This window comes from Vespa crabro, chromosome 17 (genome assembly GCF_910589235.1).
Source record: "Vespa crabro chromosome 17, iyVesCrab1.2, whole genome shotgun sequence".
Classification (NCBI taxonomy): domain Eukaryota; kingdom Metazoa; phylum Arthropoda; class Insecta; order Hymenoptera; family Vespidae; genus Vespa; species Vespa crabro.
Window position 1 is genome coordinate 2437941 of NC_060971.1, and position 27889 is coordinate 2465829.

A 27889-nucleotide genomic window follows, 5' to 3' on the forward strand; every position below is an offset into this window, starting at 1 on the left:
GACATATAAAACACATAACGAATCCAGATTGAAACAATATGCATGCTTATAATAAAAATGTAGAATCAAATACAATGGGAAAATTTCTTTTAGTTCTCCGGTAGATGTCTCGCAGATCACACGTTTTTCAAAAATATTTCAAACGTCAAAATTACTATATAAAAATTTGACGAAACATTAAAATATACTCTATGATTCGCATTATTTGCGTATACAGCATACAATGATTTAATTACTTTAAAATACTTAAAATAGATCAAACTTTTTTGTATTTAATATTTTTAAATTGATAAAAATTAATATTATTAGAAATAAATGTGAAGTTATTTTTATATGCGATTGATGCACTCTAATATTGCTTCTTTAATATCTAGGATTTTTTATTTTCTCATTAATATCTAATTTATTTTCTAGTTAATATCTAGGGTTTTATTTTCTCATACGTTATCATGTTATCCTAATAAATACATATATGTCAAAGTAGTCTTACGTCGTCTGATGACACAAGCGTAAGCACTTGTAACAATGCAATAGCATTTTGAGATAATGAATAAACGAGATTGTTCATAACTACATGATATAAGAAGAGGTGTAAGTGATTCTGGGCAAAATGGTGGCGGACGAGAAGTTGTTTTTCTCAAAAGCTGTACAACATTTGGCTAGATGCCTTGCTGCAATTAAACCTACACCGTGGGAAAAGGTAAATTTATTTTATAAAGATTCTTACAGTATTGTTTCATATATATATATATATATATATATATATTTTTTTTTTATGATCAATATCTTTTGCTTTATAATATTATTCGGTAATGTTAAAATGACATGTTTCTCTCTAAGAGAGTAAAATCATTTTTATTAAAAATTAAAGTTGAATTTTTTATTATTTTATTATATCTAATCGTTTAAATATAAATTAAATCTATAAAGCAATTTTTAATTTAACTTTTATTTTAAAATAATCTTTTTTTTTCTCTTTTCTCAATAACATTTTAAGTTGTCATTGTTCTGTGATATAATATGAGACAACTTATACAAAAACAAGTAAAATGCTTGATTTTATCCTTTTTGTGTTTAAATTTTTTCTTCCTATTATTCTGTCATTTTTTTATGTTATAATAAGCAGTATGTTTTTATAATTACTGCTTTATAATCATTGCTATATGTATTAAAGATATAATTTTGTAATTCAAATACGTTTATGTGTAAATATACTTATGAATAAGATGGGTAATAAAAGAATTTAAATGAAAAAAATATCTCAATTGAGATACCATCACTACTATTATTATTGCTTCTTACTGTACATGATGTAATTAATTTCTTTCATTAATTACTGTTACCTGTTATAATATTACATAATATGTTATTATAAAGTGACTATGTATTTTTTTACAATAAAAAAATAAGCAGATTTTTTATTATATATAAGATAAATTGTACATACTATTATGGATGAATTAAATTTATATCATTCTAAATATATTAAGTTGTACTTAATATATTTAAATTATACTTGAACTAATTTATATTCAATTGATTTATGTCTATATATACACGTTCTTTAAATTGTATAATTTCTCTTATTTCTCTTTTGTTATAAGTATATATTATCAAATTTAAGTGAAATTTAATATATTCTATTATTTAAATGAAATTTAAAATGAAATTACATGTAAATTAAAACTAAAAATAAATAAAAAATTAGAAGAAATTCATATTTTAAGGTAATTTCATTTAATATTTATTTCCTTTAATACAGGTAACTCGTTTATTTAAATTATGTCCTCAAGAAACTGCTCAAGGAATATATCGTTTAGATCAACGTGGACAAGATGCAACTATTGCATTGGGAATATATTTTTTGGAATCAGGATTACAACATCGGGATCGTATTTTACCATATTTTTTACGGTTATTACGTGGTCTTCCAAAAGCTGTTTGGCTGGATGAAGTTAGAGTTTCACCCAGTGAAAGAGTTCCTGTTGCTGAACGTTTTAGTTTTTGTTTGAATACATTGCTAAGCGATGTAGCTGCCAGATGTGAATCAGCTCGTGAAGAAATTATTTCTACGCAGATTGAGATATTAGCTGTTTTAACCAATCTGATACGTGGTTATAAAGAACAAAATGGAAATAGGGGTATGCAAGCAAAATGTAAGATTTCTTCAAGCAAATGTATTTCCTTATGTATTTATTATTCATGAAAATATATGTTTATAAATTTATATTTTTTTTCACAGTGTCTTTATGCAAGTGTCTAGTTCCAGTACTTATTGGGCTAGCAAGGTCTATGGGTCGTTTCGCATGTACAGATCCACCTTTGCTTTGTCGTATCTTTCCACGGCCTGAAACTCCAGTTTCTTTTACTAATACAGAAACACGTTTAACATCAGATAAAAAACAACATAGTTTTTCAAATTTTCGTCCAATTATTCCAAGGTCTCTTAGTGGAAACCTAAATCCTTATCCACCGGTTGATAATAATCCAGCATTGCTAACTGCTGATTCTGATTATACATGTATCAAGAGACCATCATTACAGTCTTTTTCATCTGTGCCATATGATCCAGTTACATACTTTTTCAGTAGATATGGATCCAGTTTTAATCAATTTCCACAAATGCGATGTAATGAAAGTCCTGAAAAAAGGGCTGCAATGCAATTTAATGTAGTGCATTTACAAAGTGTCCTAGCATTAGCTAAAAAGCTACTTACTAAAGACATTCTTACATTTCTCGATGAAGAAGCTCAACAAGTTAGTATTTTCACATTATTTTGGTACTTCATAAATTTCAATAATTCTAGAATAATTTTTTTTGAAAGTAGTTTCCTCTTAATTATTTAAATATAGTTATATATAAATATACTTTAACTTCTTCATAAATTTATATTTATTGAATTATTATTTTTATAGGTTTATAATTCTGGTCAAGTACAAATATTTCCATATCGCACATTCAGTGAAACCATGAATTTAGTTATGGTAGCAGTTTTGCGAGAGTTATTACAAAATCAACGTGATTTACCTGCTCCATTTACAAGAGATGTACAAGAATTTGTTAAAGGCCTTTTCTTGTCAGGACAGACAGAATTGCAATCTAGACAACATGATGCTAGTGAACGAGAAGATGTAGATACTAATTTTCGGACAGTAAATAGATTTAAAGTTAATGTCATGGCAAATTCTGCATGTGTTGATCTTCTTGTTTGGGCCATTGGAGATGAAACTGGTACGTAAATAATTTTTTATATATAATGTATGGTAACTACAAAATACTAATAACAGGAATGTATTATAATATCTTGTACACACATAAATGCATGTTTTAAAAAGGCACATGTAGATTAAAAGCTTCATTGTAAAAAGTATTTTACATTTAAATGTAATGTGTTTATGTATATCAGAGACATACAAACTGCAATTTGGTAAAGGAGAAATGATTCTTCCACTATTACTATTTGATCATCCACATGCTATACTTGTAGCAAATAATTCAATAATATTGTGATGTGACCAAGGAGAAATAAAAAAAAAAAAAAATAGTAAGGATAAGAGGCACAAATCAACTTTGCAAGTCTCTGATGTATATTATTACACTTACTTCTCACTCTAAAGTAAATTATAATATTAAAAATATAATTAAATTTTAGTTCTCGTTTATTTATATGAATTTATTAAAATTATCTATATAGTATATATCATCTTTTTCTTAATGTTACATTTTATAATGATACATATCGCACACGCGATGAAAGTAACAAAACTCAAAAAACACGATTTTCAAGTTATATAATGTCTAATTTATATAATATTTAATTATATTCAAGAAGAGTTTTTTGTTCCTACTGGAAAACAATTTTTTAAGTTATATTACTTTCTTCATAAGTATGTGATATGACAATTTATTTAAACTTTCTAAATTCCTTTTTTATTTACTTTTTAAATAATAACAAAAGATTATAAACAATAAAAATTACATTTATCTTAAGTCATTAACGAAACTTTATTAAGAACAATTTATTAAAAACAAGGATAATTGTTGCTACATAATTTTACATATATATATGTATATATAGTTACAACAAATATTGTAAGTAAAACATTATTATACGGTATTTTTGCAGTGAGCGGGGAGTATGATACATCCGCACTGTTCGCGGATATCAGTTCTATGCTGCTCGGCGAGGGTATTCTTGTTTACCCCTTGTGTTTCTATTTTATTAACTATTCTGTTTACATGATAACATTTAATATACCAGTTTAATATAAACATTCCCTGCCGCAGCAATACTATATTGCGGTGTTCCTATTGCCTATTATTTCTGTGTGCAGTATGATTGATTGTTTTATGCATTTTCATACATAAATATAATATTTTATTGCAATCAAAGAATATTTTGATATATTTTATCAATGTTCATATATAAAAGAATTAATATTAGAAACTGCTTAACTAAAAGCATTTTGTGTATGATATTCGATTATCAAATAATCATTCAAGTAATGTTTAGATAAACATTTTATGTTTAATCCTTAGATATTTCATATAGAAATAACTAATTAACTAGTTATCTATGATAGCAGAAATTATTAAAAGTATATTATTACTTTTGTTTCCAGGTGCTGATAGTTTATGTGGTCGTCTTGTTGAAAAGATTAATTCTAATCATGGCCCAAAACTTGTACTAGCGCACATGCCTTTACTGTTAATATGCTTAGAAGGTTTAGGAAAATTAGCTCAGAAGTTTCCTAATATTGCAAGTACTTCTATATATTATCTTCGTGAATTTCTTATTGTCCCTTCACCTATACTATTAAAATTATACCGTCAACTCAATGAAAGATCTATGAAAGAACATCATTTTAAAGTTACTGGTAAGAAAAATAAAAATACAAATATTATTAAATTTCTAATATTAACATAATTTTTTTTATTATGTTTTTATTATTATTAATATTATTATTATTATTATTATTATCTATAAAGTACAAGGAAAAGAAACACAAGATTCAAAACAGACAACATCATCTGTTCAAATTGCTTTTGAAAAATTGCGTGATGCAGCAATTGGCAATCTTTGCATAGCTTTGGAAGCAGCACATTCTGTTAATCCAGATTGTGTACCAGCACTAGTGGCTAGTGTATCTAATAGGTTATTTGCAGCAGATATATGTGATGGGTATGATTTTTATTCTAATATATTATAATGAACTCTATCATTATCATATAATGTTATATATGTATATATATCTATAACAATTTTATTTCAGGGAATCTGATGAAAAATCAAATAGTGAGTTAATCTCAAAAAATATTGTTATCATGTTAGGACATGTAGCTGTAGCTTTAAAGGATACTCCAAAAACAATGCGTACAATATTTCCATTTTTTCATCAACTTTTCTGTCGTTCACCAAGCGATCTCGACTTTCTCATTGTGGATCAATTAGGTTGTATGATTATTGCTAAATGTGAAGCACAGGTTAGACTTTAATATACTGTATTAATGTAACATATAATTATTTACCTGATTTGTTTACTTCATGATGATTAAACGGTTAGATTAAAATATTATTCTTTTAAATAGATTTATGAAGGTATAATGCAGATGTTTTCAATGTCGTTGGGATCAAGTACTGCAACTTATGCATCAAATGATGATAGAAAACAATATTGTCATGTTTCTAAAGCAGTAACAAATGCTCTTGCTAATATAGCAGCTAACTTACAAGGTGAAACGGAACTAAATGATTTGCTTCTTCATCTTCTAGAACTTTTTGTTCAATTAGGTCTCGAAGGTAAACGTGCCAGTGATAAAGTTCCAAACAGTATTGCTACAACGGTAATAAATACTAATTAAACATATGTTGTTCTACATATATATATATATTATATTAATCAGTATCATTAATAATGCAGAAAACAACAAATAGTGCTGGAAATTTGGGAGTTCTAATTCCTGTTATTGCTATATTATTGAGACGTTTACCACCAATTAGACATCCACAAAAAAGACTTTTAAAACTTTTTAAAGATTTCTGGGTCTATTGTGTTGTAATGGGTTTTGCTGCTGATCAGCAATCGAAAATATGGCCTATTGAGTGGTATGATGGTGTTAAAGAAATAGCTGTTAAATCACCCTATCTTATTTCACCAACTAGTGCACGTCTCGAAATGCGAGAACTACAATATACTTCAGCAGTACGCAATGATAGTGTTTCATTAACTGAACTTCAAGAATTACGTAGCCAAATATTAAAATTAAGTAGCAGGTAAATTTATATTATAGATATACAGCATGCACGATTTTTTTATTGTCCAATATGAATTTGATATATTTGATATATTTTATTACTGACAGGTCCAATGATATATCAGCATATGTAGCAAAATTACAGTTTGCTCAGTGTACATATTTATTATCAGTATACTGGTTGGAAACCTTAAGGGTTGGAAACAGTCCAGAGCCTAGTTTACATCCAATAATGGAATATTTATGTGATTCTGATTTGCAAAAGGATAAAAGTGGTATGTGGCAATGTATATGTTGTATTGCAGACTCTGTCTTCGTTAGATTTAAAGATGTCATGCAACGTAAACCAAAAGATGAACAACGAGAAAAAGAATTAGAAAATCACGCTCAATTTTTATTAGTATATTTTAATCATGTACATAAACAAATTAGACGCGTCGCAGATAAATATCTCAGTGCTTTAGTAGATGCATTTCCACATTTATTATGGAACTGTAAAGTACTATGGAGTATGCTAGATATATTACAGGTATCTATTTTACAAATATTATAAATGATTGTTATTTTAACATAAATAATGTTATATGAAAAATTATTTGTATTTTTATTTTAATAGATTTTGTCATTTTCTTTACAAATTGATCCAAATGAGGAAACACCTAGTCTGCGTATTCCTAATACACCTTACAGCATTGAACTTATGAATAGTGTTGAAGCAAGAGAGGTATTAATGCAATTATAGTTCTTCAAATACAGTACAGAAATGGAAAAGCATTCTTTAATAAGATGGTATAATATAGATTATTGTAAAAGACTTTACGGCAAGATGTAAAGGCATAGTACAAGAGGCAATGAAGTGGGCTCCACAGGCCACAAGATCACATGTACAAGAATATATAAATCAGATACCATCTTCGGGTATGTGGCATCATTCTGGATTATCTTTAGCAACAGATTCAGTTCTGGAATTTGTAGATTTAACTGTTCCAACAGCTCTTCCATCAAACGTATGTATTTATTATATCATATTATTCTTTTAAAAATTATTTAATTTTCAAAGTGGTTTTTTATTTCACGGTTAAAAAATTTGTTTTCAATACTTATGATTTTTCAAGATTTTTAAAATCTATATATTCTAGACAAATTCATTGGATAAAAGACCTCGTGGTCCTAAAGGTGCAAGTTCATGGCTTTTTTCAATGATGGCGATGCGTTTATGGCATGCTGGTGAAGTAGCAGGTATGGTTGCACTTGCTCGTTCAGAATTTCCCACACATCAAACGTCAATTGAAAAATCTAGAGTGACAGTTGTGAACCAACTTATTGATGCTGTATGGCATGCTTGCCGCGAAAATAATGATCTTCAACATCGTGGTGCTCTTTGGCGTGCTACTGCTCTTTTAATATCTATGCCAGGTAATTGTTTAATATACATAATACATTGTATTATAAATAGTTATTATATTTAATTATCTATATTTTCAGGAATACACAGGCGACTTTTGCAAACTGTTGCCTGTTCACAGATAGAATTATTTACAAGTTCAGCAATGAATACAGCTGTTGAATGTTGGCAATGGATTCTTACTGTACGACCTGATCTTAAATTGCGTTTTTTACAAGAGATGCTTGTTGCATGGCAATACACTGTTGATAAGAAAATGGGATTATTTTCTGCTCAAGAAGAAGAGGTCAGTCCATTAGCAGTTTATGAAGGTTGTAAGTTAGAACCTAATCCACCTGATGTAAAACCTCATGATATTTGGATATCATTTATCATGGAATTAATTGAAACTGCAAAATACTGTTGTCAAGAGACAGTGGATATGATAGTGATGTTGCTTCATCGATCATTACCTATGTCTGTTGGTGCATCTGGCGAAGAACCTACTATAAATAGGCATGTTGCTGCAGTTGGAGTGCGTTTTAAATTATTATCCTGTGGTTTACTTCTCCTCCAAGGTGATATTTTACCAAGGTATAAATATATTATTTATTACTTTTAAATGAAAAAAAGTACGATATATTTTAATGGGAAATCATTTTATTACAGATCGTTAAGTAAGAACGTTCTGCGAGAACGTGTTTATTCTAACTGTTTAGATTATTTTTGCCGAGAACGTCAAGTACCTACTCAAGAACTCGAACAACTCCGTGAAGATATAGTTACTCTCATACGTTTCTGGCAGGTATGTGAAAATATGCTTTCTAAAATGTATTACAAATTGTTAATACTTCCTATCTTATTTTTTTAATTATTTATACAGGTTATGCATAGCGATAAAAAATATTTGATGATGACAGGAAACGAAAACGAGTTTGATTTAATAATCCAACCTCAAGTATACACATCAAATGTACTTGTAACAAGTGAAACTATCAATTCAATAACTGCAACATTAAGTCCACCTACTAATGACTTTTCAAAAACACCTACCAGTGTGTGGGTTAGTGCTATGCCAATGTCAACCAGTAGTAACACATTAAGCAAACGCAGTAATCGAAGCAAACGCGTTGTAAATACTAACGTTTTTGTAAAAGATTATATTAAAAAGCGTAATTTAATTCTTGAATTGTTAGCAGTGGAAATTGAAATGTTGCTGGTTAGTAAAAATGTTTCAAATTTTATTAACTCAATCGTTTATTTCTATGTTTGTATACAAATAATTGAATTATTTTAAATAATTGTCATAAATAATCGTAGGTTTGGCGCAATCCAGGCTGTAGACAAGAATTAGCGTTACCTGGAGAAATTAGTATAGCAGAATGGCGTGCTAAAGCTATGAATGAAAAATGGAGAGAATACACGCGTTTGGCTTGGGAAATTAGTCCTAGCCTTGCTGTATTTATGCCAGTACGTTTGAAAAATTCCGAAATAATTATAAAAGAAATTTGTGGATTGGTGAGACAGAAACCAGTAGTAGTTATGCATATTTCAGAAGCTTTGCAATATCTCGTAACTACAGATACTCTTCTTAATGATGTACCTGAAGTAAGTATTGCATAGTAAAATAATTAATAAGTATTATTGCATAAATATGCTATATATATATATATATAATTTTTATTTGCAGTTGGTTTATATGCTAACATGGGCAAGGGTTTCCCCTATTCATGCATTAGCTTACTTTTCTCGTCAATTCCCGCATCATCCAATTTCTGCTCAATATGCAGTACGTGTATTAGATAGTTATCCTGCTGATGCTGTACTTGTCTATATACCACAACTTGTACAAGCAGTTCGCCATGATTCCATGGGTTATGTTACTGAATTTATTAAAAAAATTGCTAAACGTTCCCAGGTAAACATATTCATCTAAAGCCTTTACAAAATAAAATAAAGTTTGTAAAGATATAATATTAAAAAAGATTTATGTATTACAGGTAGTGGCACATCAGCTAATATGGAATATGCATACAAATATGTATATGGATGAGGAAAAACAAATAAAAGATCCGGTTCTTTATGATGTCTTAGATTCATTAGTAAAAAGTATTCTGAATGCATTATCTGGTCCAGCTAAACAATTTTATGAACGAGAATTTGAATTCTTTGAAAAAATAACTAATATATCTGGTGAAATTAGGCCATATCCTAAAGGCCATGAACGTAAAGCCGCATGTTTGGAAGCTTTATCAAAAATAAAAGTACAGCCTGGCTGTTACTTACCATCTAATCCTGAAGCAATGGTTATTGATATAGATTACAAAAGTGGCACACCTATGCAAAGGTAATATCAAATCGTATCTATTATAGAAAAAATATATATAAAAATGCTACATTCATTATACTTTCGCATAAATTTTTACAGTGCTGCTAAGGCACCATTCCTTGCACGTTTCAAAGTTCAGAGATATGGTATTAATGAGTTAGAAAATATTGCATTAGCGGTGTCAACAAATGGAAAAGTAGAAAGAAAGAAAGAAATAGGAAAAGAAACATGGCAAGCTGCCATTTTTAAAGTTGGTGATGATGTAAGACAAGATATGCTCGCATTACAAGTAATTAGCATATTTAAAAATATTTTTCAGAAAGTTGGTCTGAATTTATTTTTGTATCCATACAGAGTAGTAGCAACAGCACCAGGGGTAAGATTTATGTATTACTATTATAATATATGACCTATATATATATTTTATTATATATAAACTTCAATAATGATACATCCTTATAAAATTTTTCTTTTTAGTGTGGTGTTATAGAATGTGTACCAGATGCAAAATCACGAGATCAATTGGGACGTACAACAGATATCGATATGTATCAATATTTCATTACACGATGCGGTGATGAAACAACAAAGGAATTTCAAACAATTCGACGTAACTTTGTTAGATCGATGGCTGCTTATAGCGTAATTACGTATCTTCTACAAATAAAAGATCGTCATAATGGAAATATTATGTTGGATAGTCAAGGTCATATAATACATATTGATTTTGGATTCATGTTTGAAAGTTCTCCTGGAGGAAATCTTGGATTTGAACCTGATATCAAACTTACTGATGAAATGGTATTAGTAATGGGCGGTAAAATGGAAGCTGCACCATTCCGTTGGTTTATGGAATTATGCGTTCAAGCATTTCTCGCTGTGAGGTGAAAATACTTTTTATATACAATTTGAAAGATCATTACTAATTTGTTAATTTATCTCTTATATAATATATAAATTATTATGTTTTAGGCCTTACCAAGAAGCAATCATTTCCCTTGTTTCCCTTATGCTTGATACAGGCTTACCGTGTTTCCGAGGTCAAACGATAAAATTGTTGCGTGGTCGATTTGTTCCAACGGCTACAGACAGAGAAGCCGCAGCTTTTATGCTCACTGTAATTCGCAACAGCTACCTCAATTTCCGTACGAAAACTTATGATATGATACAGTATTATCAAAATCAGATTCCTTATTAAATTATTATTTAACTTCCCGTTGTATTATATACTATTTAAAAAAGGATTCAGGACTTAAAGGACATACAGTAATCATTAAGACAAGTAAAAAATACAATTTGACCCATCTGAATTAAACATATTTTACTCAGCTAAATGAGCACTGTATGTACAAGTTCTAAACTTTTATTTTTTAATATTCTGTATATACAACTAATCCTTCTATAATACAATATTTTTCGAACTGGATTTAGGTTGTTCCAAAAATTTCTTTCGCTATTTGTACGAAGCTGTTTTATCTGGCAATATTTAAAAACGAAAGGAACTTTCGGTACAAACTGAATATTACAGAAATGGCATAAAATTCTCTCTTTATCGATAATATGCCTTAATAAATATCCTCATTTATTGCCAATTTTTCATTTGATACACATAAAATGTCTTCTTTTTTAACAGAATTTTTTTTATAATAATATGATTTTTATATAATTCCATAAATTTATCATGTTGTAGAAGGATTTTACAACGGAATGTTACGTTATATACATTGTATACATTATATTACCTTATTTACATTATATAGAGTACATATATATTAACCCTATAATATTAATAAATATCTTCGCTATTATTAAAATAAATAAATCGCATACTTGCGACGAAAATGATACAACTCGGGAAAGTGTTTTCCAGAAGAAGCGAAAAATTGTTTTTGAATATAATTAAATATTATATAATTATTTTCTATAAGCCAAATTATAAAGATAAATGAATAAAATTTTCATAATTAGTTGAGGAGTGTTTCTACAATATTTTCATGGTGATAAATCAAAAATCGTTTTCCGAATTGTTTCATATTCGTCACCAGTATAAAAAGTATAAAATGTATAATATGGTTAAATGTGATATAATAATTGTGAAAGTGTATATAAATATTGATATTATTGCCTTCAATTCTATGTGAATTCTGTTAATTACATTCTATTAATTGCTATCATAATATAGGTATATAATATTGCAGTATAAACAAATTTTAAACTTTCTACTATTGTAGAATATGTGAATTACATAAACATTCCTTCACTTATAATCATGCTGTTGATTGTAGAATATTAAATTAAACAATATCGTTATCATTAAAATTAATTCATTGTAGTTATCTTTCTTTTTTCCTTTCAATTTCATTGCTTCTATGTATTCGACTTTTGGAACATCATTCCAGAAATGTGCAGTCAATACATCAATATTAGATCTTTTTAATTGACCAAAGTTAAATGATATGGCAAAAAATCTAACAACGGATATTTAGCCATTATTTTTACATTAACTTAATATTAGCTTCAACCTACATAGAAATATACGAATAACAAATTACCTGTTTTGTAATAATCAAACTATTTTATTTTGTATTTACAATAATATTCATAGAACTACAATATAATTTATTTATAAATGAATAAATAATTACTATTTTACATCTGAATTAATATGTAATTTAGTGCCATGGAAATAATTTCCCTGGAGAGTTCTGTCCAATAGTTTTCTTTTCACTCCTGCAAATTTATGAATTAACGATTATATTTATATTAAAATATAAATTAATGAAAGTTTACATTTTTTTATAAGAGGAATTTATTTAAGATGGAGATAGATAACCTCATTGTAGATACAGAATAATAAAATTTTGTATAATTATATGATTAGTAAATAAATTTCATATTCACGCAGATAGTTAAATACTTGAAATCATGAAAATATTTATTTCTCTTGTCATAATTTATAATTTTTTCTTCATTGTTACATAATGATATTAATCTTCTTCAAAGTATTCAATTCATATTATACATTTTATATTTTATTTATTATTTTCACAACTATATAAAATATATACAACAATGAAATAGATTAAAGATAATGAAATAGATTAAACATAAGTTTAGGTATATATATAGGACATTATGTTTATGTATGTAATACAAGAATGTTATTATATCAATAATATATCAGACATGCATAATGAAAAAAATTTAAATATATTACCCTGCTGTAATTTGTTTATCCACAAAAACTTCAATTGGTGGTTCAACTTCCCTTCTAGCATCATGAGTAAAGTAATATATTTCTGAGGTCTTATGATATGGTCCACCTGGTATTTCAGGTGGAGGTTGTGTTCGTGCAGAAATTAGATCTGCATATCGTAATTGAGGAATAACTTTTCTCTGCTCATAAAATAATAATTATTATTTATAATAGAATACATTAAATATAAATATAAACATATATTCAGCGCAATATATAAATTGTTCATCATAATGATTGCCATTTTGGTCATTTTAAATAATTTGACAAAAATAAAGAAAGTAGTAAATTGAAAATGTTTATTATAAATAATGAGAAATATATTATTTATTGATAAAAGATTATTAACATACGATTATAAACATTCTGTACATATAACGAAATAATAAAAATCGATTATCAACGATCTATAATAAACAAAAAAAGATGTATATTATATTATTATTTATTACGAATAATTCAAAAGCAATGAATTGTATTATGTAAAAGTTGCAGTTCTTACATTTTCGATTACAATGAAAATGAATAATTAAGTTATTATATACAAATGGATTAATTTAATAATAAATTTAAAAAATTATAATTTGTTAAATGATTTATAATCTATGCATAATAAAACTTTATATGTATTTATATATCTATTACTTACACCTCGAAGAAATGAGCGAAATTTTTCAATGAAAGGCGTTACAACACGATGTTCTAGCATTTTGTCGTTTTATTATTTTCTTTTTTTTTTTTTTTTCTTTTACATATGTGTATGATCCATCAAGAAAATAACTACGTCTTAGAAACAGACTAGACACTGTCTTGAATAAAACTGTCGACACCAACCAATTCTATAAACTGAAGCCACTTTTATTTGTAGAACTTTGTGTTCAATCATTTTATAGCGACATCTATATACAGATAACGTAGTTCATGACAGAGCCAATAGACGGCGCATTGGTCGTCAAAATATAAAAATATTTCCAGGGTCTCATTTAGTCAAGAAAGTTAGTTCGCAGGATACGTTATTTCTCATAATCCTAACGCTCATTGGATAAAATCTTACAAGCAAAGATAATGAAGGCGAATTTAAGGCGATATTTAAGGAAAAAATAAAAGGTTGATTTAAAAATTTTATTTTTAATTCTTTAATTTTATTTCTAAATTCCAAAATAATGTAACACTCTTTCGGAACTCCTAGAGACATTGTTAATGTTATCTACTATTCAATTCAATCTAGTTCCATTATAAGATTTAATATTAGAAAAGATGATTAGTTAACAGTTTTTTAACTAGGCCAATTAAAATAACATATTGATATATAATAATTGATAATAAAATTAGATAATATCAGTCTCTACAATCGATTTATGTAACATTGCTATATAGTTATTTTAAAAAATTTGAGGATCAATTATGTATCAATGGTTTTTCATGGTCAAGGATCTGAAACTACGCGGGGCCATGTGTCACGTCGTTGGAAAAAATACAAAAAATTACACCGTGTAACGTAAGCAAATATTATTAGGTTATTCTTATAACATATTATATAATATGTTATAAAATAAAAATATTGAAAATATTCCTTTCTAAAATTTGAGAGATACAAACAGCAAATGACAAAAAAATCCTTTTCATTAATATTAGTATTTGTTTGTTGAACTTTGTTTCAAACGATTCTAATGTCCATAAAGAATTTCTATATAATTTTATATAAATAATAATCATTATTTTATTATATTCATTATTATATATTAATTTCAATCATAGGAATGCGATTGGTTGATTTTGAATAAGTTCTTTGATATATATATATATATATATATATATATATATATATATATATATATATATATATATATATATATACATCTATTAAGTATGATTGCATATTGTTTTATATTTTCGCACTTTTTTTTATTATAAATTTAGTCGTAAAAGATAGGAATAGTATCCACATATGTTGTATAAACAACATATGTGCATATTTAATATTAACATTAGTAATGCAAGAAATCAGTTAATTTATATAAACTTTATTATAAAATACAATTTTTACATATTGTATTATATTTATGTAAAATGTAAATTTTAATTTGTAAAAATGCAAACATGTAAATATTAATTTTTATCATTTCGATTATATTTAATTAAAGAAAAATGTTAATGTATGATTCAAATTCCGGAAGTTAGGTCAATCGTTTTCAATTGATGTTTCAAAAATGAAACAAACGTATATTCTGTTCTGCAAAAAAATAAAAAAGAAATAATAAAACGAACAGTATGGTGTGGAATACTACAAATCACAATGAAGTCAGTGTACCATTTACTTTAAAATAAATTGAACCCCTCTATATTGTTATATAATCATAATATGATATAATGAAGTCGTATAGTTGTAGAAAAATTATGTTCCAAAATAATTTGTGTAATTAATAATTTATGTAATACGTAGAATACATACATATATATATATATGTGTGTATATATATATGTATATATATATATATGTATATATATATATGTGTTTTTTTTTATTGTATTATGAAAACATTGTTTTGTTGTATTCTTTTGATGTTGAATAAGTTTATACCATTACTATTACTACTTTTTCCCCTATGTTTTTTACTATAGAAAGATAGATCTTATAATTTGTATTCGAAATATTTTTGTCCGAAATTGTAAGACTCGTTGGAAAAATGAGGACTTCGAAGTCACGTGTAACGTACTAAGAGATCATCGAATGATTATCTATTGACTATTTCGACGATACGTTTGTGGTTACAAGATAAATAAAAATGACTGATTTGTGGTTAGGTGTTATCAAAGCATAAATTATACTGTGTTAAAATAAAGAAATTTATTCGAATAAATGAACGCAACAAGATTATTATCTACTGTCTCTATAACAAGTGTTACTCGTAATATTCATATCATACTGTCTCGTCAGGAACAAAAGGTAAACTCGAATCTTTTGACTGATACGAGTACATCTTTTGGATTATCGTATTATGTAAGAATTTGACATTAGAAGAAGGTTAAGGTTAGGAATTTGTATATGCTAATATCTTTTTATTCCGTCTGAACTTAGTAAAGCAAAAGGTTGATGCAGATATGGTTTACATTACAATTCTTTATTGTTGGTAATTCTTTTCTTTATGTTTATGTTAGTGTAACTGGTAATGGCTTTTTAGATCTTTCACATGCTCGAGTTGCCCCTGCAACACTCACTTTTCGGATATCATTGCAAAAGTGCATCAGTTCCAGAAATACTATTTTCAACATACTCAAACATAATTGAGTCCATGGTTAATCCAATGACACATCAAGAATTTAAGAAAAATATTATGGAACCTCTTTTGGAGACTTGTTATACTGCAAATAGTAATTCAGCAACCTGTGATATACCGTATAATATTTCTAATACAAAGGTGGTAAGTCATAGAGGCACTGACACAATGGCAAATGAAATGGCTATTAATTCATGTATGGAACATACATCTTTACAACAAAGAACTATTATCGATAAGCAAAATTATAACACGATAAGGAAATGGAAGAGATTGGGAAAAGGTAAGAAATTATATTTCATTTAATGTTGTAAACCCTAACTAATCTAACTTGTACACAACAATCTATATTATAATGTTTTTATTTGTTAAATTTTAAATATTTTTATTTATATGTGAGATGTCATCTAATGTTTATACCTATGAAATTTTTTATTTTTGAAAAATTTTTTATCCTATTATATTTCTTTTCCAAAATAAAAAGATTTTAAGTATAAATTCTACCTGACCACCTTATATAATATATATTAATTTTTGAAAAAAAATTTATATGTATATATATAATATTGTACGTTTTATTTGATATAATTACAAAAATATAAAATTTGTATTATGAACAATAATCATCAAAAGTATAAACTGATAGTATATAAATTTACATTAATCTTTACCAATTTATATTTTAACATCTACTTTTAATATAGATATTAATTATAATATTTACAATTTTTTCAAATTTAATATTAGTAAGGGTTTACCAAGCTTTTTTATTTTATTATTGATGTTATTTTATAATTGTTTTAATTCTCATATGAGTTTAGGGAAACTACAGATAGATGGAGATGATGCATTTGTGTTTAGAATATTGTCTTTCAATATTCTTGCACAAAATCTTTTAGAAGCTCATCCATATCTATATATGCAACATGATAGAGAAGCATTATCTTGGGATATACGAAAGCCCCTTTTGTTACAAGAAATACTTGAAGCACAGGCTGATGTAAGGCAAGCACAAAATATAAACAACTTTCACATTTATATTTTTATATATAGGTACTTTTACTATAATATTGCATAGGTTATATGTCTCCAAGAGATGCAGGAAAAATATTTAAATGAATTTTTAAAACCTTTTAAAGAACTTGGATATAAATATCTTTACAAGAAACGGACTAATGATAAAGAGGATGGTTTACTATTGTTGTATCATTCTGATCAATTCAATTTGATAGATTACATGAAAGTAGAATTTTATCAACCAGGCATAGAACTCCTTAACAGAGACAATGTTGGGATAGTTGCAAAATTATCATTTCGTGACAGTCCAAATACGCAGATTGTTGTAGCAACTACCCACTTGCTTTTTAATCCAAGACGAAATGATATAAGATTAGCACAAACTCAACTACTACTTACAGAAATAGAAAAAATTGCATTTATTGAAAATACAGCGTAAGAAATATATAATGATTATTACAAATGTAATATAATCTATAGTTTCTTCATATATTATAAATATTTGCTTATTATGATACAGATTGGGCCCTAAATATCTACCTATTATTTTTTCGGGTGATTTTAATTTGAAGCCTTATACAGGCGTTTATAAATTTATAACTGAGGGATCTTTTGAATATTATGGTAAAGGCAAAAATCTGGAACCTACTGAATTTCGTGCTTTATCTTATTTATTAATACCTCCACTATTACATATTACGGATAACTGTCAATATTTTCATCTCTTAATAAAAAGATTAAAAGAAAATATTACTGGAGATGCAGAGGTACATTATTAAAATAATTATAATATCTAAAGAAATAATGGAGAAATATGGTTATAAGTATTTTAGGATTGTTTGGAATGAATATTGTAAAATACTTACAATTTTGCTTTAATGTGCATATATGTATAATTCGTGGATCATAACTGTTGTTCCTGTTGTTATAAACTATATTTAAAATTTAACTAGAGAATCCTGATATATGTATTTTTATAGAAAAAGGACACTAAATATGCTGATAAACAAGATACATCATATGGCGTAGCTGTATTTAAACAAACTGAATTTGATACAAAGAAAATTGAACCTCAACTTATTGAAATAACGCAAAATAATTATGTCAAATTTTCATCTGGCAGATTAACACATCCTTTTAATTTGCATAGTGTTTATAAACATACAAACAAACATGGAAAAAAAGAAGTAACAACTAATCAAGGGGAATGGATTACAGTTGATTATATATTCTATAGTGATCTTGAACCAATAGATATATATACCTTGCCAACTGTTGAAAAATGTAAAGATTTACCTACTATACCTAACTTTGCTGTTGGAAGTGATCATTTATGCTTAGGGGCTAGTTTTAAGATATTGAAGAAAAAATAATAAAAATACAGGTAAACAAATACTTTTTTGTTTGAAGTTATTATAAATAAAAGAGGATCTATATTTTGAATAAACTGTATATGTGTACACGTAATTTTTAACAAAGTTTTTATTGATATGATAAAAACATTTAATTTATATATCTTGAAGAATGTCAATAATTTAATTTTTTCATAGATTCTACAATTAACTCTTTTTATGAAAGTGACTATTTACCATTAATTCATTATAATGGCTGTGAATATGTAGTGATCTTATTATCATAAAAACATCAAAGAAATGCTAAAGTTATAAATTATAATTTTACTTTTATATAAATAGTACTAGATAATAATACATCACAGAATACATATTTAAACCATAATCTATAGTGTTTCTCACAAAATAGTTTATATTTTTGGTTTCCTTTTTTTTGTTTTTTTAAGGATGACTATATGTAGATAATTTATGTAATAAAATAAAACTTATTTGATTATACATTTTCTTTATCTATAACAAAATTATTATGAACTATGTATACTATAATTATTTATGAAGTCTTTGGATTTCTATTAATGATATAGAAACTTTTAAATACATAAACAAAAATTGAAAATAGACATAATATAAAAACATAAAACAAATATAAATAAACCTCTATTCTTAGATTCCTTAGATTCCTTAGATATCGTATTCTATCGATTCAAAATAAAGAATATAAAAAGAATATAACTTTTTTACGAAAATTAAATAGGTGAATACTAGGATTAACGATAAATTCTTATTATTGATCTATTGTAGCGAAATTTCAGCGTTCTCTTTCAGTTCGAGAATTCGAATACAATTCGACGATTCTATTTAAATAGCACATTGTATGTTCGACCCGATCTTTCGATGCATATCGTCTATGAGCATGTACGTAACTGTGTTTGTGCAAATAATATTAATCAGCAATTTCATTAAGTAGCAATATCGTTTGCATGTCATAAGTTGGTTCATGCTAGAAAAAAAAAGAGAGAAAGAAAAATAAAAAAGAGTGAGAATGAAATAAGGGGGAGAAGAGAACGGAGATTATGAGAAAGGTAATGGTTTGCTTGAAGGAATTTTTTTTTACTTGATCAAATACTTTTACAATATAACGTTTACTCCCTGCCCCCTCCATCCCGGGTAAATTTTTCGTATTGATAATGCATCTCTCTAACGATCATCGATTTTTGATCCCTCAGATTTGATCGTCAAATAGATTTTTGATTTCTCATGGAATATCTTAGAGTGACAAGTTCGAACCAAAATCGGTACAGCGTATCTTTTTACCACTTGAGGTAAAAAGACGTGCCACGCACGTCGAGATGCTTTGGTTACAGGAACGCCAGTGACGTGTTACACACGTCGTCAGGCAATTGTTGCATAAAAAAAAATGCACTGATAACTTTGCACTTTATCATGTAAAAAAAATATACAACAAAATACAAATTATTTCTTGAATATATTTGAACTGTCCTTTAATAATATCTGAATTAATAATATATTTTTGTTACTTAATTAAAATGTATAGACTATTGTTAGAAAATTTTTGACAGACTTCTGTTTGATTTCTATTCTCTAATGTTTTATGTTTAAATTTTACAAAGTAAATTTGAGAAAAGAAAAAAATAAGTACAATCATTAAGAATGTTGATTACCTATTATTCAAAGTGTGTGTGACTTCAGCGACAGGTATGGACAAAATATGAACTACGAATACAAATGAGGAACATTGTTCCCACCATACGTTTATCGTATTAGTGTATAAACTTGTTGGTTATTCCCCTTTTACGCGTATTAATAATTAGTTTCGTATGAGATGGAGTAAATAGTTTAATAGACAAAGAAAACTTTCAATCTCTTATATGTATATCTTTTTTTTGGTGGTAGCAAAATTTGTTTTATGATAAATGGATAGAAAATAATAAATATAATTGACACATATAAGAATTAGTATATAAATCTATGACAAAATTTGTCAATTATTTTCTTCAAAATAATTAATGAACAATTATATATTATATTATTTTAATATAAATTAAAACATGAATTCATTTTCACACTACCTATGAAGTAGAACTTCCAGCGTTTTTTTCTTTTTACGTAGTTTTTCTTGTAGCATTAGCTACACATTGGTTATAGAATCTATATCTTCTTAATGTAAAATATTCGACAAAATCTTGTGTTTTGTGTCTCTTCGTCTATTAAACTACTTACTCTATCTCACACGAAACCAATTATTAATACGCGTAAGAGGGGAATAACCAACAAGCTTATATACCAATACGATAGATGCATGATGGGAACAATGTTCCTCACTTGTTTCGTAGTTTATACTTTATCCGTACCTGTCGCTGAAGTCACATACATTTTGAACAAAAGGTAGTGAACTATTTTAATAGAAAAAATTGAATGCCATAATCATGTATTTTTTAATTATTATAATCGTTTGGAGACTTTATGTAAATAAAAATTATTATGTAAAAAAAAAAATACGTTTTCAGTTAACTCGCGATTTCTTATTGAAAATTCTCGGAAAATATTTATCTCATAAAAATGTAAACAAAGAAATCAGGGTAGAAATTTGATTTTGAAGATGCATTGATTTCCAAAGAAGTGTCACAGTAAAACACATTTTTATTTAATCATCGTACAACTCGCTAAACAGTTTTAATATACTCTCGTTTAAATATATGCTCGGCTTTATCTAAAAAATATTTTATTATATTTATATATACTTAAAATAAAATATATTTTTTGAAAGAAACTGCAAATATTTAAAATAGTAGGATAATAGTATATTATGCACGACAAAAACTTTATTATCTTGGATCCTTGTTTATCAATGGACACGTATCATTGATCAGATATTATTTTTAACTAATAATACAATAAAAATAAATTAATCATTTTCGAACATCTATATATGACAATATTTATACACTATATATAATCAATAAAAGGTTTTTATAATCACCTATTGACATACTGGACAAATTTTCGCCTTTTGAATGTGAATACTAAAATGGCGTATGATGGAGACATCACCTTCCTTCGATCTTATTTTCATCTATCTTATGTTATTTCTACGGTCCTCGTTACATGATAAAAGAAAAAGAAAAGTGTTTGTATAAAGTATTAATATGAATTGTGAACAATAAAGAAAATTCATCGAAAAGTATTTTTCTTTAGACAATCGAAACGTCAATTGACACTTCATGTTAATAATTTATATTCATAGGTACGAGTATCACGTAAACATTGGACTCATTTGAAATCATAAGCGATATAATATTCAGTGATTCGTAGACGAGATGCCGAAGGTACGAAGAAGTAAGAGATCTCCACCTGATGGTTGGGAATTAATTGAACCTACATTAGAAGAGCTGGAACAAAAGATGCGTGAAGGTAAATAAACTACGATAAATTTGAAGGTTAGATATTTTCCAATCGCGTCTTTTATTGTACAGTTTTGTATAGTGAAAAAGTACTTTGTTTGTTTTTCTTAAAGCTGAAACAGAGCCACACGAAGGTAAACGTAAACAGGAATCTTTATGGCCAATATTTAAAATTCATCATCAAAAATCAAGATATATATATGATTTATTTTATAGACGAAAAGCTATTAGTCGTGGTAAGTTTACCTTGATTTCGATTGTTATTTGTAATTATTCAATATCTACATGTTTTATTCTCTTAAATAATATATTATCATTTACACAGTCATATCATTTGCTTTAATGTTATATTATTTTCAGAATTGTATGACTATTGTTTGAATGAAAACATAGCAGACAAAAATCTTATAGCAAAATGGAAAAAAGTTGGATATGAAAACTTATGTTGTTTACGTTGTATACAAACACGTGATACTAATTTTGGTACGAATTGTATTTGTCGTGTACCAAAAGGCAAATTAGAAGAAGGTAGAATAGTGGAATGTATACATTGTGGCTGTAGAGGATGTTCTGGTTGATATGTACCTTTATTGATTAAGATATTATAAGATATTATAAGAGTTAATAATAATAATAATAATAATAATAATAATAATATTAATCAGTTATTGCTTTGTACCTATCAACTTAAGCTACTTTTTTATTTCTTATAATTAAGTTATGCTTTCTTATATATTGATGTATTATTGGTATATGCATATATGTGTTATTTTGCATACTGTTCATCATAGCATCAATAATTAAAAACAATAATAAAAAATGATAATGAAGAAGATAGTAATGAAATGAAAATAATTTTATTGCTTCTTCTAAACGATGTAGACGATCGAAAAGACTTAAAATTCTATCGCGATATGTCTAATGTAGAATGCACCCATTATTGTTCTAATAACTAAGATAATTGAACTCACTCTCAAAAATATTAAAATTATATAACAGCTGTCAGTTATATTTCCATAGATTCATCGATTATTATAAATAAGATATTTCGTTAAAAATAATGACATTTTTCAAAATTTTTATTTCAACTTATTACTGATAAAGCACTTACGTAATTGATAACAAAAGAAATTGTTTTTGGTAACTTTTTTTTGTTTTGTTTCTATTTTTCGGTGGTATAAACGTTTCATAATATATTATATTAATTATTATAAATATAAAGTATTTATTAATAAATTTTAGTATTATAATATTAAAATTATAATTACTGTCTTATTATTATAAGTATATATTAATAAATTTTTCATTATAATATTAAAAAATGTCTATGAAAAGTATTATATACATTTATGATCCTCATCTTACAATTCGAATGTTCATTATCGACAAGATGTTTTATATATATGAATCATAGCTATAATACATTAAAAATATGAAATATTAATAATGTCAGATTGATAAATTGTCATTTAATATTAATTTCATTATAAAACCTGTATAAAACCTGTGTAAAACTAGATGATGAAAGAATTGAATTTGTATTTCCCGCCTACTATCCTTACCAAAAACATCAGATATAGTGATATATATTACTCGTATACTACTTGTAGTATATCTTTTTGGGTTTTGTTGCTTATATATTTTCTAATTTTTCATTAATTTACGACGTAAATTCCAATCATATGAAAAATAAATTATCAGGATCCATCAGTGTTACTTTATTTATTTCATTAGGTAAAACAAAAGGCAAATTTCATTCCTACTTGATTATTTTTTATGATAAAATAACATATTCAAAATGTTATTTCTGTATTTATAGACATTGTTGCACAATAATGGGAAATGCTGGAAGTAATCAAACAGTCAATCATACTCATACTTCAGGTAGAGATCATCGACATGGTAAAGAACATGGACCACCTTCCCCAGGAAAGGAAGGCCAGGCATTTGTTTTTGACAAAAAGTCGAATCAAAAGTTAATTTTCCAATCGTCTCAAGAAGAAGAAGAGCCCTATTATACAAAAGTATTTAATAATCTAAATAAATTTCTTCAGACAATAGACATATATTTGCTTTTTTATATAGATAAAACAACGTGATGGAGATAATTTTGGTGGACCACGTCCCAGATCAAATACAGTGTCCGAAGGAACAAAAGTTACCGATAGCAAAGTATTGCCTACAGTTTTTAAATGGGAAGGAGGTGGAAAACAAGCATATATCAGTGGAACATTCACAGGATGGAAAACATTACCTATGGTAAAGAGTCATGGTGATTTTGTTACTATTATTGACTTACCAGAAGGAGAACATCAATATAAATTCTATGTTGATGGAGAATGGAGGCATGATCCTGGTTTGGTAAGATATAGATCTGTTAATTAATTTAAATTTATTGATACTGTAAGAACAATGATTAAATTGTCTATTTAGAAAATAGTTGACAATGGTATGGGTTCTAAGAACAACTTAGTATCTGTAAGAAAATCAGACTTTGAAGTTTTTCAAGCTCTTGCTAAAGATAGCGAAGGTGTTTCTAATAGTGTTCAAACTGAATATGGTCAAGAAATTCCACTTCATAAACCATGGGAAAAAATAGTTGGACCGCCAATTTTACCACCACATTTATTGCAAGTTATTCTTAATAAAGATACACCATTATCTGTGAGTAACTATAAAAGAATTATTCTGTATTAATGTTTAAGAATTCATGGAATATACATATTGATTGTAAAGTATTTTTCCAGTGTGAACCAACTCTTCTACCAGAACCGAATCACGTGATGTTGAATCATTTATATGCTTTGAGTATTAAAGATAGTGTTATGGTTTTATCAGCCACGCATCGCTATCGAAAAAAATATGTAACTACTCTATTATATAAACCAATTTAATGATTTACATCATTCCTACATGCGTGATACTTAATTATTTTGGAACGATATCATTATATGAATAATGAATTGCACTCACTATTCAAATAGCAGAATTTGTAGGTAAGCTGAATTATAAATGATAAAAGTTGTTTTACTGCAAAACAATATAATTAATATTTATTAAAGCAAATCAAGTATACATTTTTTAGAATATAGTGCTATATTGTATATTACCTGTAATTAAGCAAAAAAGAAAAGCAAATTTTGATTACTATTGAATGAACTCTATAATCATTTGATATAATAATTAAAGAATTATAAGAATTGTTTTTTCCTATTATATCAAAATTAGAATTTAAATATCATTGTTGGTTATTTCTGGTAAATACGCATAAGGTGGTTCAGATCGTGTTCTAAGAAAATAAGATCCACTAGCAGATTTATCTACATGTTCTCCCATTAAAACTACCCTGGAATCAATGCAATCACCATTTATATAACGATCCCAATTTTCGCATTTTACTGCAGGAAATCCAGTCTTGGAATTAATACTTTCTGTAAAATAAACGTAGGATCGTCCGTGACTGCAAGCTTCTAAAATAGTAAAGATACAAGTATGTTATTTTGAAATCTTTCGATGCTAGTTTCGTGAGATATTTCTTACCCATGACTTCCGGGACACAGCAACAACCAGGTTGAACGGCTGTTCCTGCATTTGGATAAAAATCTATTTTACCTAGAGGTTGAAGATAACCTAGAATACCACCACAAGAATGAATAACATCAACGAATATCGCATCGGTTAAATCCAAACGAGTTTTATTAGAAGCAAGCATGTGAAATCCAGGCAAAGCTGGGTCCAATCCGGTAATTCTGCCTAATTTACCAGAAGTTATTGCATCTCCAGCATTACCAGCTACATGCGCACCCAAAGAATGACCTAAGATATGTTTGATAATGTACATTATATAACTTTTTCAATTATGTATAGTTTACTTTTGCCTTAAGATTAACATAAGATATACCGAGGAAATGAACGTCTTCAGCGGTTAAATCAGTTTCTGTAACTAAAAAGTCGATGAAATTAGCAGCATCCTTTCCTACACGAACGGTATTTTGCATGGGACCAAGATAAAAGGTACTTGCAGCTAAAGGTTCCCAGTCAACAAGAATGACATTGTAATCATCGTGTTGCAAGTAAGCTGTACAATAATCAAAATGTAATTTGTTCAATTACACATAGACAGATACAATTTTATAATCAAATATTAACTAACCTTCTTTCATGTTTCTAAGACCAGAACTCATAGAACTGGACTTCCATCCATGTGTTATGAACTTTGTTTTTCGTGATGCTTTAAAATCTGAATCGAGAAGTCCTGCAGTATCATTAATCATAAGTCTCGTGCCATTTTCTGGGCCAGACCTTTAATTATATTTTACAATATATAAAGATCTTAATAATTTATCGTGTACGATAAATAAATATATGTGTACCTTGTGTAGAGAATATAAGAAATGTTTTCACTATCGAGAATACCTCTCATGCTATCTTCGTACTTTAATATCGCTACTTGAGGTAAATCATTTCCATCTGGCATAAATATCCAATCTTCTCCATATCCATCGTATCTTTCACGTAAACCACTTTTCCATTGTTTAGAAATAGCAAAGTTATAAAATAATACAAAAATAAATGTCTCTATCAAGAATTTTAATAAAAACATTTTAATTTATTGAAAACAACTTTATACGTTATAAATATAATTATCTATACAGAAGTAAACAATTAGAACACTTTAGGATCAGGTTTCTTTTCTATAAATCTTTATTTATATTGTCACCAATTCTAATATACTTTTTCTTGGCCCAGTTTCTTCTTGGGTTTATCTCTAACACCGTATCATACAAGCGGAAATACTATCAAGTAGTCTATTAACATTTCTTTAGCCATTTTAATCACAAACGAAAGAATACAGGTTTCAGACTGATTTACTTCTATATATATATATATATATATATAAATTTATCATAAGTTTTTCGAGATTATTTGACAGCTGATATCATTAGAGAATATAAATAGGAAGGAAGGGTGATATTTTTAAAAAAATATCTTTTAACAATACTGTATAATTAAACATTTGATACACACACGTTAAATACAATGATAAATTGCAAGCGGTATAAGAATGATACAAAAAGATGATATTGCTTTGTATATACACTGAATATATTATTTACTTATATATACATACACACACATATAATTCTATAAGATATATTTTAATTCTTTTCACATATTTTTTATTAAATATACATTTCGTCAAAACATCGACAAAAGTTATAAATATGTGATTAATAATGATAACAACAATCATTATTTCCATGAAATATTTAATTATATGAGAATATCATAAATGCTGTAGTCTTATTGTTTTGAACGGCTTCAAATTTTCTTCCATATGTTATTAAAATATTCATACAAATGAATAATTTTGCACATTTATAAATTGAAGATTATTTTTTATTTTTCATTTATTTTTTTTTTGTATATACATATTACAGGCCATCAAACACTTTTCCTTTATAAAATATTTAACTAATGGTATTGTTCAAAAAAAATTTTTGTTGAATATAAGTGATTCTATAATGAATATAAGTGATATTCACTTATAAACATAAATGTTGTATAAATGTAAATGTATAGAGATGAGATTAT

At 26.9% G+C, this 27889-nt stretch overlaps 6 protein-coding genes and 1 long non-coding RNA gene across 20 annotated transcripts; 4 read left to right on the top strand and 3 right to left on the bottom strand.

Moving 5' to 3' along the window:
- The first annotated feature begins 474 nt into the window (after positions 1–474).
- On the top strand, positions 475–12100 carry LOC124430034 (phosphatidylinositol 4-kinase alpha). Of its 2 annotated transcripts, XM_046976028.1 has the most exons (23): positions 475–700; positions 1763–2156; positions 2243–2757; positions 2917–3232; positions 4128–4190; positions 4624–4878; positions 4991–5183; positions 5275–5485; positions 5591–5845; positions 5923–6275; positions 6365–6785; positions 6873–6980; positions 7057–7263; positions 7396–7672; positions 7742–8234; positions 8310–8445; positions 8524–8859; positions 8961–9248; positions 9331–9558; positions 9641–9987; positions 10069–10345; positions 10447–10853; positions 10942–12100. In XM_046976028.1, exons 1-23 carry the CDS (start codon positions 611–613, stop codon positions 11165–11167), a joined length of 6396 nt encoding a protein of 2131 aa, XP_046831984.1. In that variant the 5' UTR covers positions 475–610; the 3' UTR covers positions 11168–12100. The 2 variants fall into 2 exon arrangements, with proteins under 2 accessions (XP_046831984.1, XP_046831985.1); XM_046976029.1 differs by lacking the exon at positions 4128–4190 and having other exon boundaries at positions 476–700.
- Positions 12101–12524: 424 nt separating this feature from the next.
- LOC124430035 (NADH dehydrogenase [ubiquinone] 1 alpha subcomplex subunit 7-like) lies at positions 12525–14106 on the bottom strand. Its single transcript, XM_046976030.1, has 3 exons — positions 13875–14106; positions 13187–13365; positions 12525–12699 (listed from the first exon to the last, which is right to left on the bottom strand). Exons 1-3 carry the CDS (start codon positions 13932–13934, stop codon positions 12642–12644), a joined length of 297 nt encoding a protein of 98 aa, XP_046831986.1. The 5' UTR covers positions 13935–14106; the 3' UTR covers positions 12525–12641.
- A 145-nt stretch (positions 14107–14251) lies between these two features.
- On the top strand, positions 14252–20357 carry LOC124430065 (protein angel). 8 transcript variants are annotated; one of them, XR_006943638.1, is made up of 8 exons: positions 15753–16172; positions 16408–16786; positions 17325–17503; positions 17582–17955; positions 18041–18287; positions 18501–18904; positions 19071–19954; positions 20099–20357. XR_006943638.1 is itself a non-coding variant. In XM_046976097.1 (7 exons), the coding sequence occupies exons 3-7, from the start codon at positions 16417–16419 to the stop codon at positions 18891–18893; spliced, it is 1563 nt and encodes a 520-aa protein (XP_046832053.1). In that variant the 5' UTR covers positions 14256–14332; positions 14657–14723; positions 16408–16416; the 3' UTR covers positions 18894–18987. The 8 variants fall into 8 exon arrangements, 7 of the variants coding, with proteins under 7 accessions (XP_046832057.1, XP_046832053.1, XP_046832055.1 ...); XM_046976097.1 differs by lacking the exons at positions 15753–16172; positions 19071–19954; positions 20099–20357 and adding exons at positions 14256–14332; positions 14657–14723 and having other exon boundaries at positions 18501–18987; XM_046976101.1 differs by lacking the exons at positions 15753–16172; positions 19071–19954; positions 20099–20357 and adding an exon at positions 14252–14332 and having other exon boundaries at positions 18501–18987.
- On the bottom strand, positions 19177–21245 carry LOC124430067. Its single transcript, XR_006943639.1, has 2 exons — positions 20555–21245; positions 19177–19872 (listed from the first exon to the last, which is right to left on the bottom strand). It is a non-coding gene; the product is annotated as an uncharacterized LOC124430067 (long non-coding RNA).
- Positions 21246–21889: 644 nt separating this feature from the next.
- On the top strand, positions 21890–22951 carry LOC124430066 (protein BUD31 homolog). Of its 5 annotated transcripts, none has more exons than XM_046976102.1 (4): positions 21890–22020; positions 22138–22304; positions 22408–22530; positions 22655–22951. In XM_046976102.1, the coding sequence occupies exons 2-4, from the start codon at positions 22211–22213 to the stop codon at positions 22870–22872; spliced, it is 435 nt and encodes a 144-aa protein (XP_046832058.1). In that variant the 5' UTR covers positions 21890–22020; positions 22138–22210; the 3' UTR covers positions 22873–22951. The 5 variants fall into 5 exon arrangements, with proteins under 5 accessions (XP_046832058.1, XP_046832061.1, XP_046832060.1 ...); XM_046976105.1 differs by having other exon boundaries at positions 21911–22137; positions 22196–22304; XM_046976104.1 differs by having other exon boundaries at positions 21911–22137; positions 22206–22304.
- Positions 22952–23884: 933 nt separating this feature from the next.
- LOC124430095 (5'-AMP-activated protein kinase subunit beta-2-like) lies at positions 23885–25206 on the top strand. 2 transcript variants are annotated; one of them, XM_046976204.1, is made up of 5 exons: positions 23885–24028; positions 24114–24318; positions 24380–24655; positions 24728–24958; positions 25042–25206. In XM_046976204.1, exons 2-5 carry the CDS (start codon positions 24130–24132, stop codon positions 25186–25188), a joined length of 843 nt encoding a protein of 280 aa, XP_046832160.1. In that variant the 5' UTR covers positions 23885–24028; positions 24114–24129; the 3' UTR covers positions 25189–25206. The 2 variants fall into 2 exon arrangements, with proteins under 2 accessions (XP_046832160.1, XP_046832161.1); XM_046976205.1 differs by having other exon boundaries at positions 23999–24040.
- A 311-nt stretch (positions 25207–25517) lies between these two features.
- Positions 25518–26897, bottom strand: LOC124430096 (pancreatic triacylglycerol lipase-like). Its single transcript, XM_046976206.1, has 5 exons — positions 26668–26897; positions 26448–26596; positions 26196–26372; positions 25835–26110; positions 25518–25764 (listed from the first exon to the last, which is right to left on the bottom strand). Exons 1-5 carry the CDS (start codon positions 26895–26897, stop codon positions 25526–25528), a joined length of 1071 nt encoding a protein of 356 aa, XP_046832162.1. The 3' UTR covers positions 25518–25525.
- Positions 26898–27889: the final 992 nt, after the last annotated feature.

Bases quoted from the DNA above. Each gene is read 5' to 3' on its own strand.
- LOC124430034 (XM_046976028.1), top strand. From the start codon at position 611: ATGGTGGCGGACGAGAAGTTGTTTTTCTCAAAAGCTGTACAACATTTG. The intron at 3,233-4,127 runs GTACGTAAATAA...GTATTTTTGCAG, and splicing joins GGCCATTGGAGATGAAACTG to TGAGCGGGGAGTATGATACA. The intron at 10,854-10,941 runs GTGAAAATACTT...ATTATGTTTTAG, and splicing joins CAAGCATTTCTCGCTGTGAG to GCCTTACCAAGAAGCAATCA.
- LOC124430035 (XM_046976030.1), bottom strand. From the start codon at position 13,934: ATGCTAGAACATCGTGTTGTAACGCCTTTCATTGAAAAATTTCGCTCA. The intron at 13,366-13,874 runs GTAAGTAATAGA...TTTTATGAGCAG, and splicing joins TTCGCTCATTTCTTCGAGGT to AGAAAAGTTATTCCTCAATT. The intron at 12,700-13,186 runs GTAATATATTTA...ATAAATTTGCAG, and splicing joins GATAAACAAATTACAGCAGG to GAGTGAAAAGAAAACTATTG.
- LOC124430065 (XM_046976094.1), top strand. From the start codon at position 16,086: ATGAACGCAACAAGATTATTATCTACTGTCTCTATAACAAGTGTTACT. The intron at 17,504-17,581 runs GTAAGGCAAGCA...AATATTGCATAG, and splicing joins TACTTGAAGCACAGGCTGAT to GTTATATGTCTCCAAGAGAT. The intron at 18,288-18,500 runs GTACATTATTAA...GTATTTTTATAG, and splicing joins ATATTACTGGAGATGCAGAG to AAAAAGGACACTAAATATGC.
- LOC124430066 (XM_046976102.1), top strand. From the start codon at position 22,211: ATGCCGAAGGTACGAAGAAGTAAGAGATCTCCACCTGATGGTTGGGAA. The intron at 22,305-22,407 runs GTAAATAAACTA...TTTTTCTTAAAG, and splicing joins GGAACAAAAGATGCGTGAAG to CTGAAACAGAGCCACACGAA. The intron at 22,531-22,654 runs GTAAGTTTACCT...TATTATTTTCAG, and splicing joins ACGAAAAGCTATTAGTCGTG to AATTGTATGACTATTGTTTG.
- LOC124430095 (XM_046976204.1), top strand. From the start codon at position 24,130: ATGGGAAATGCTGGAAGTAATCAAACAGTCAATCATACTCATACTTCA. The intron at 24,656-24,727 runs GTAAGATATAGA...TTGTCTATTTAG, and splicing joins GGAGGCATGATCCTGGTTTG to AAAATAGTTGACAATGGTAT. The intron at 24,959-25,041 runs GTGAGTAACTAT...GTATTTTTCCAG, and splicing joins ATAAAGATACACCATTATCT to TGTGAACCAACTCTTCTACC.
- LOC124430096 (XM_046976206.1), bottom strand. From the start codon at position 26,897: ATGTTTTTATTAAAATTCTTGATAGAGACATTTATTTTTGTATTATTT. The intron at 26,111-26,195 runs GTATATCTTATG...AACATATCTTAG, and splicing joins TGAAGACGTTCATTTCCTCG to GTCATTCTTTGGGTGCGCAT. The intron at 25,765-25,834 runs GTAAGAAATATC...TTACTATTTTAG, and splicing joins CTGTGTCCCGGAAGTCATGG to AAGCTTGCAGTCACGGACGA.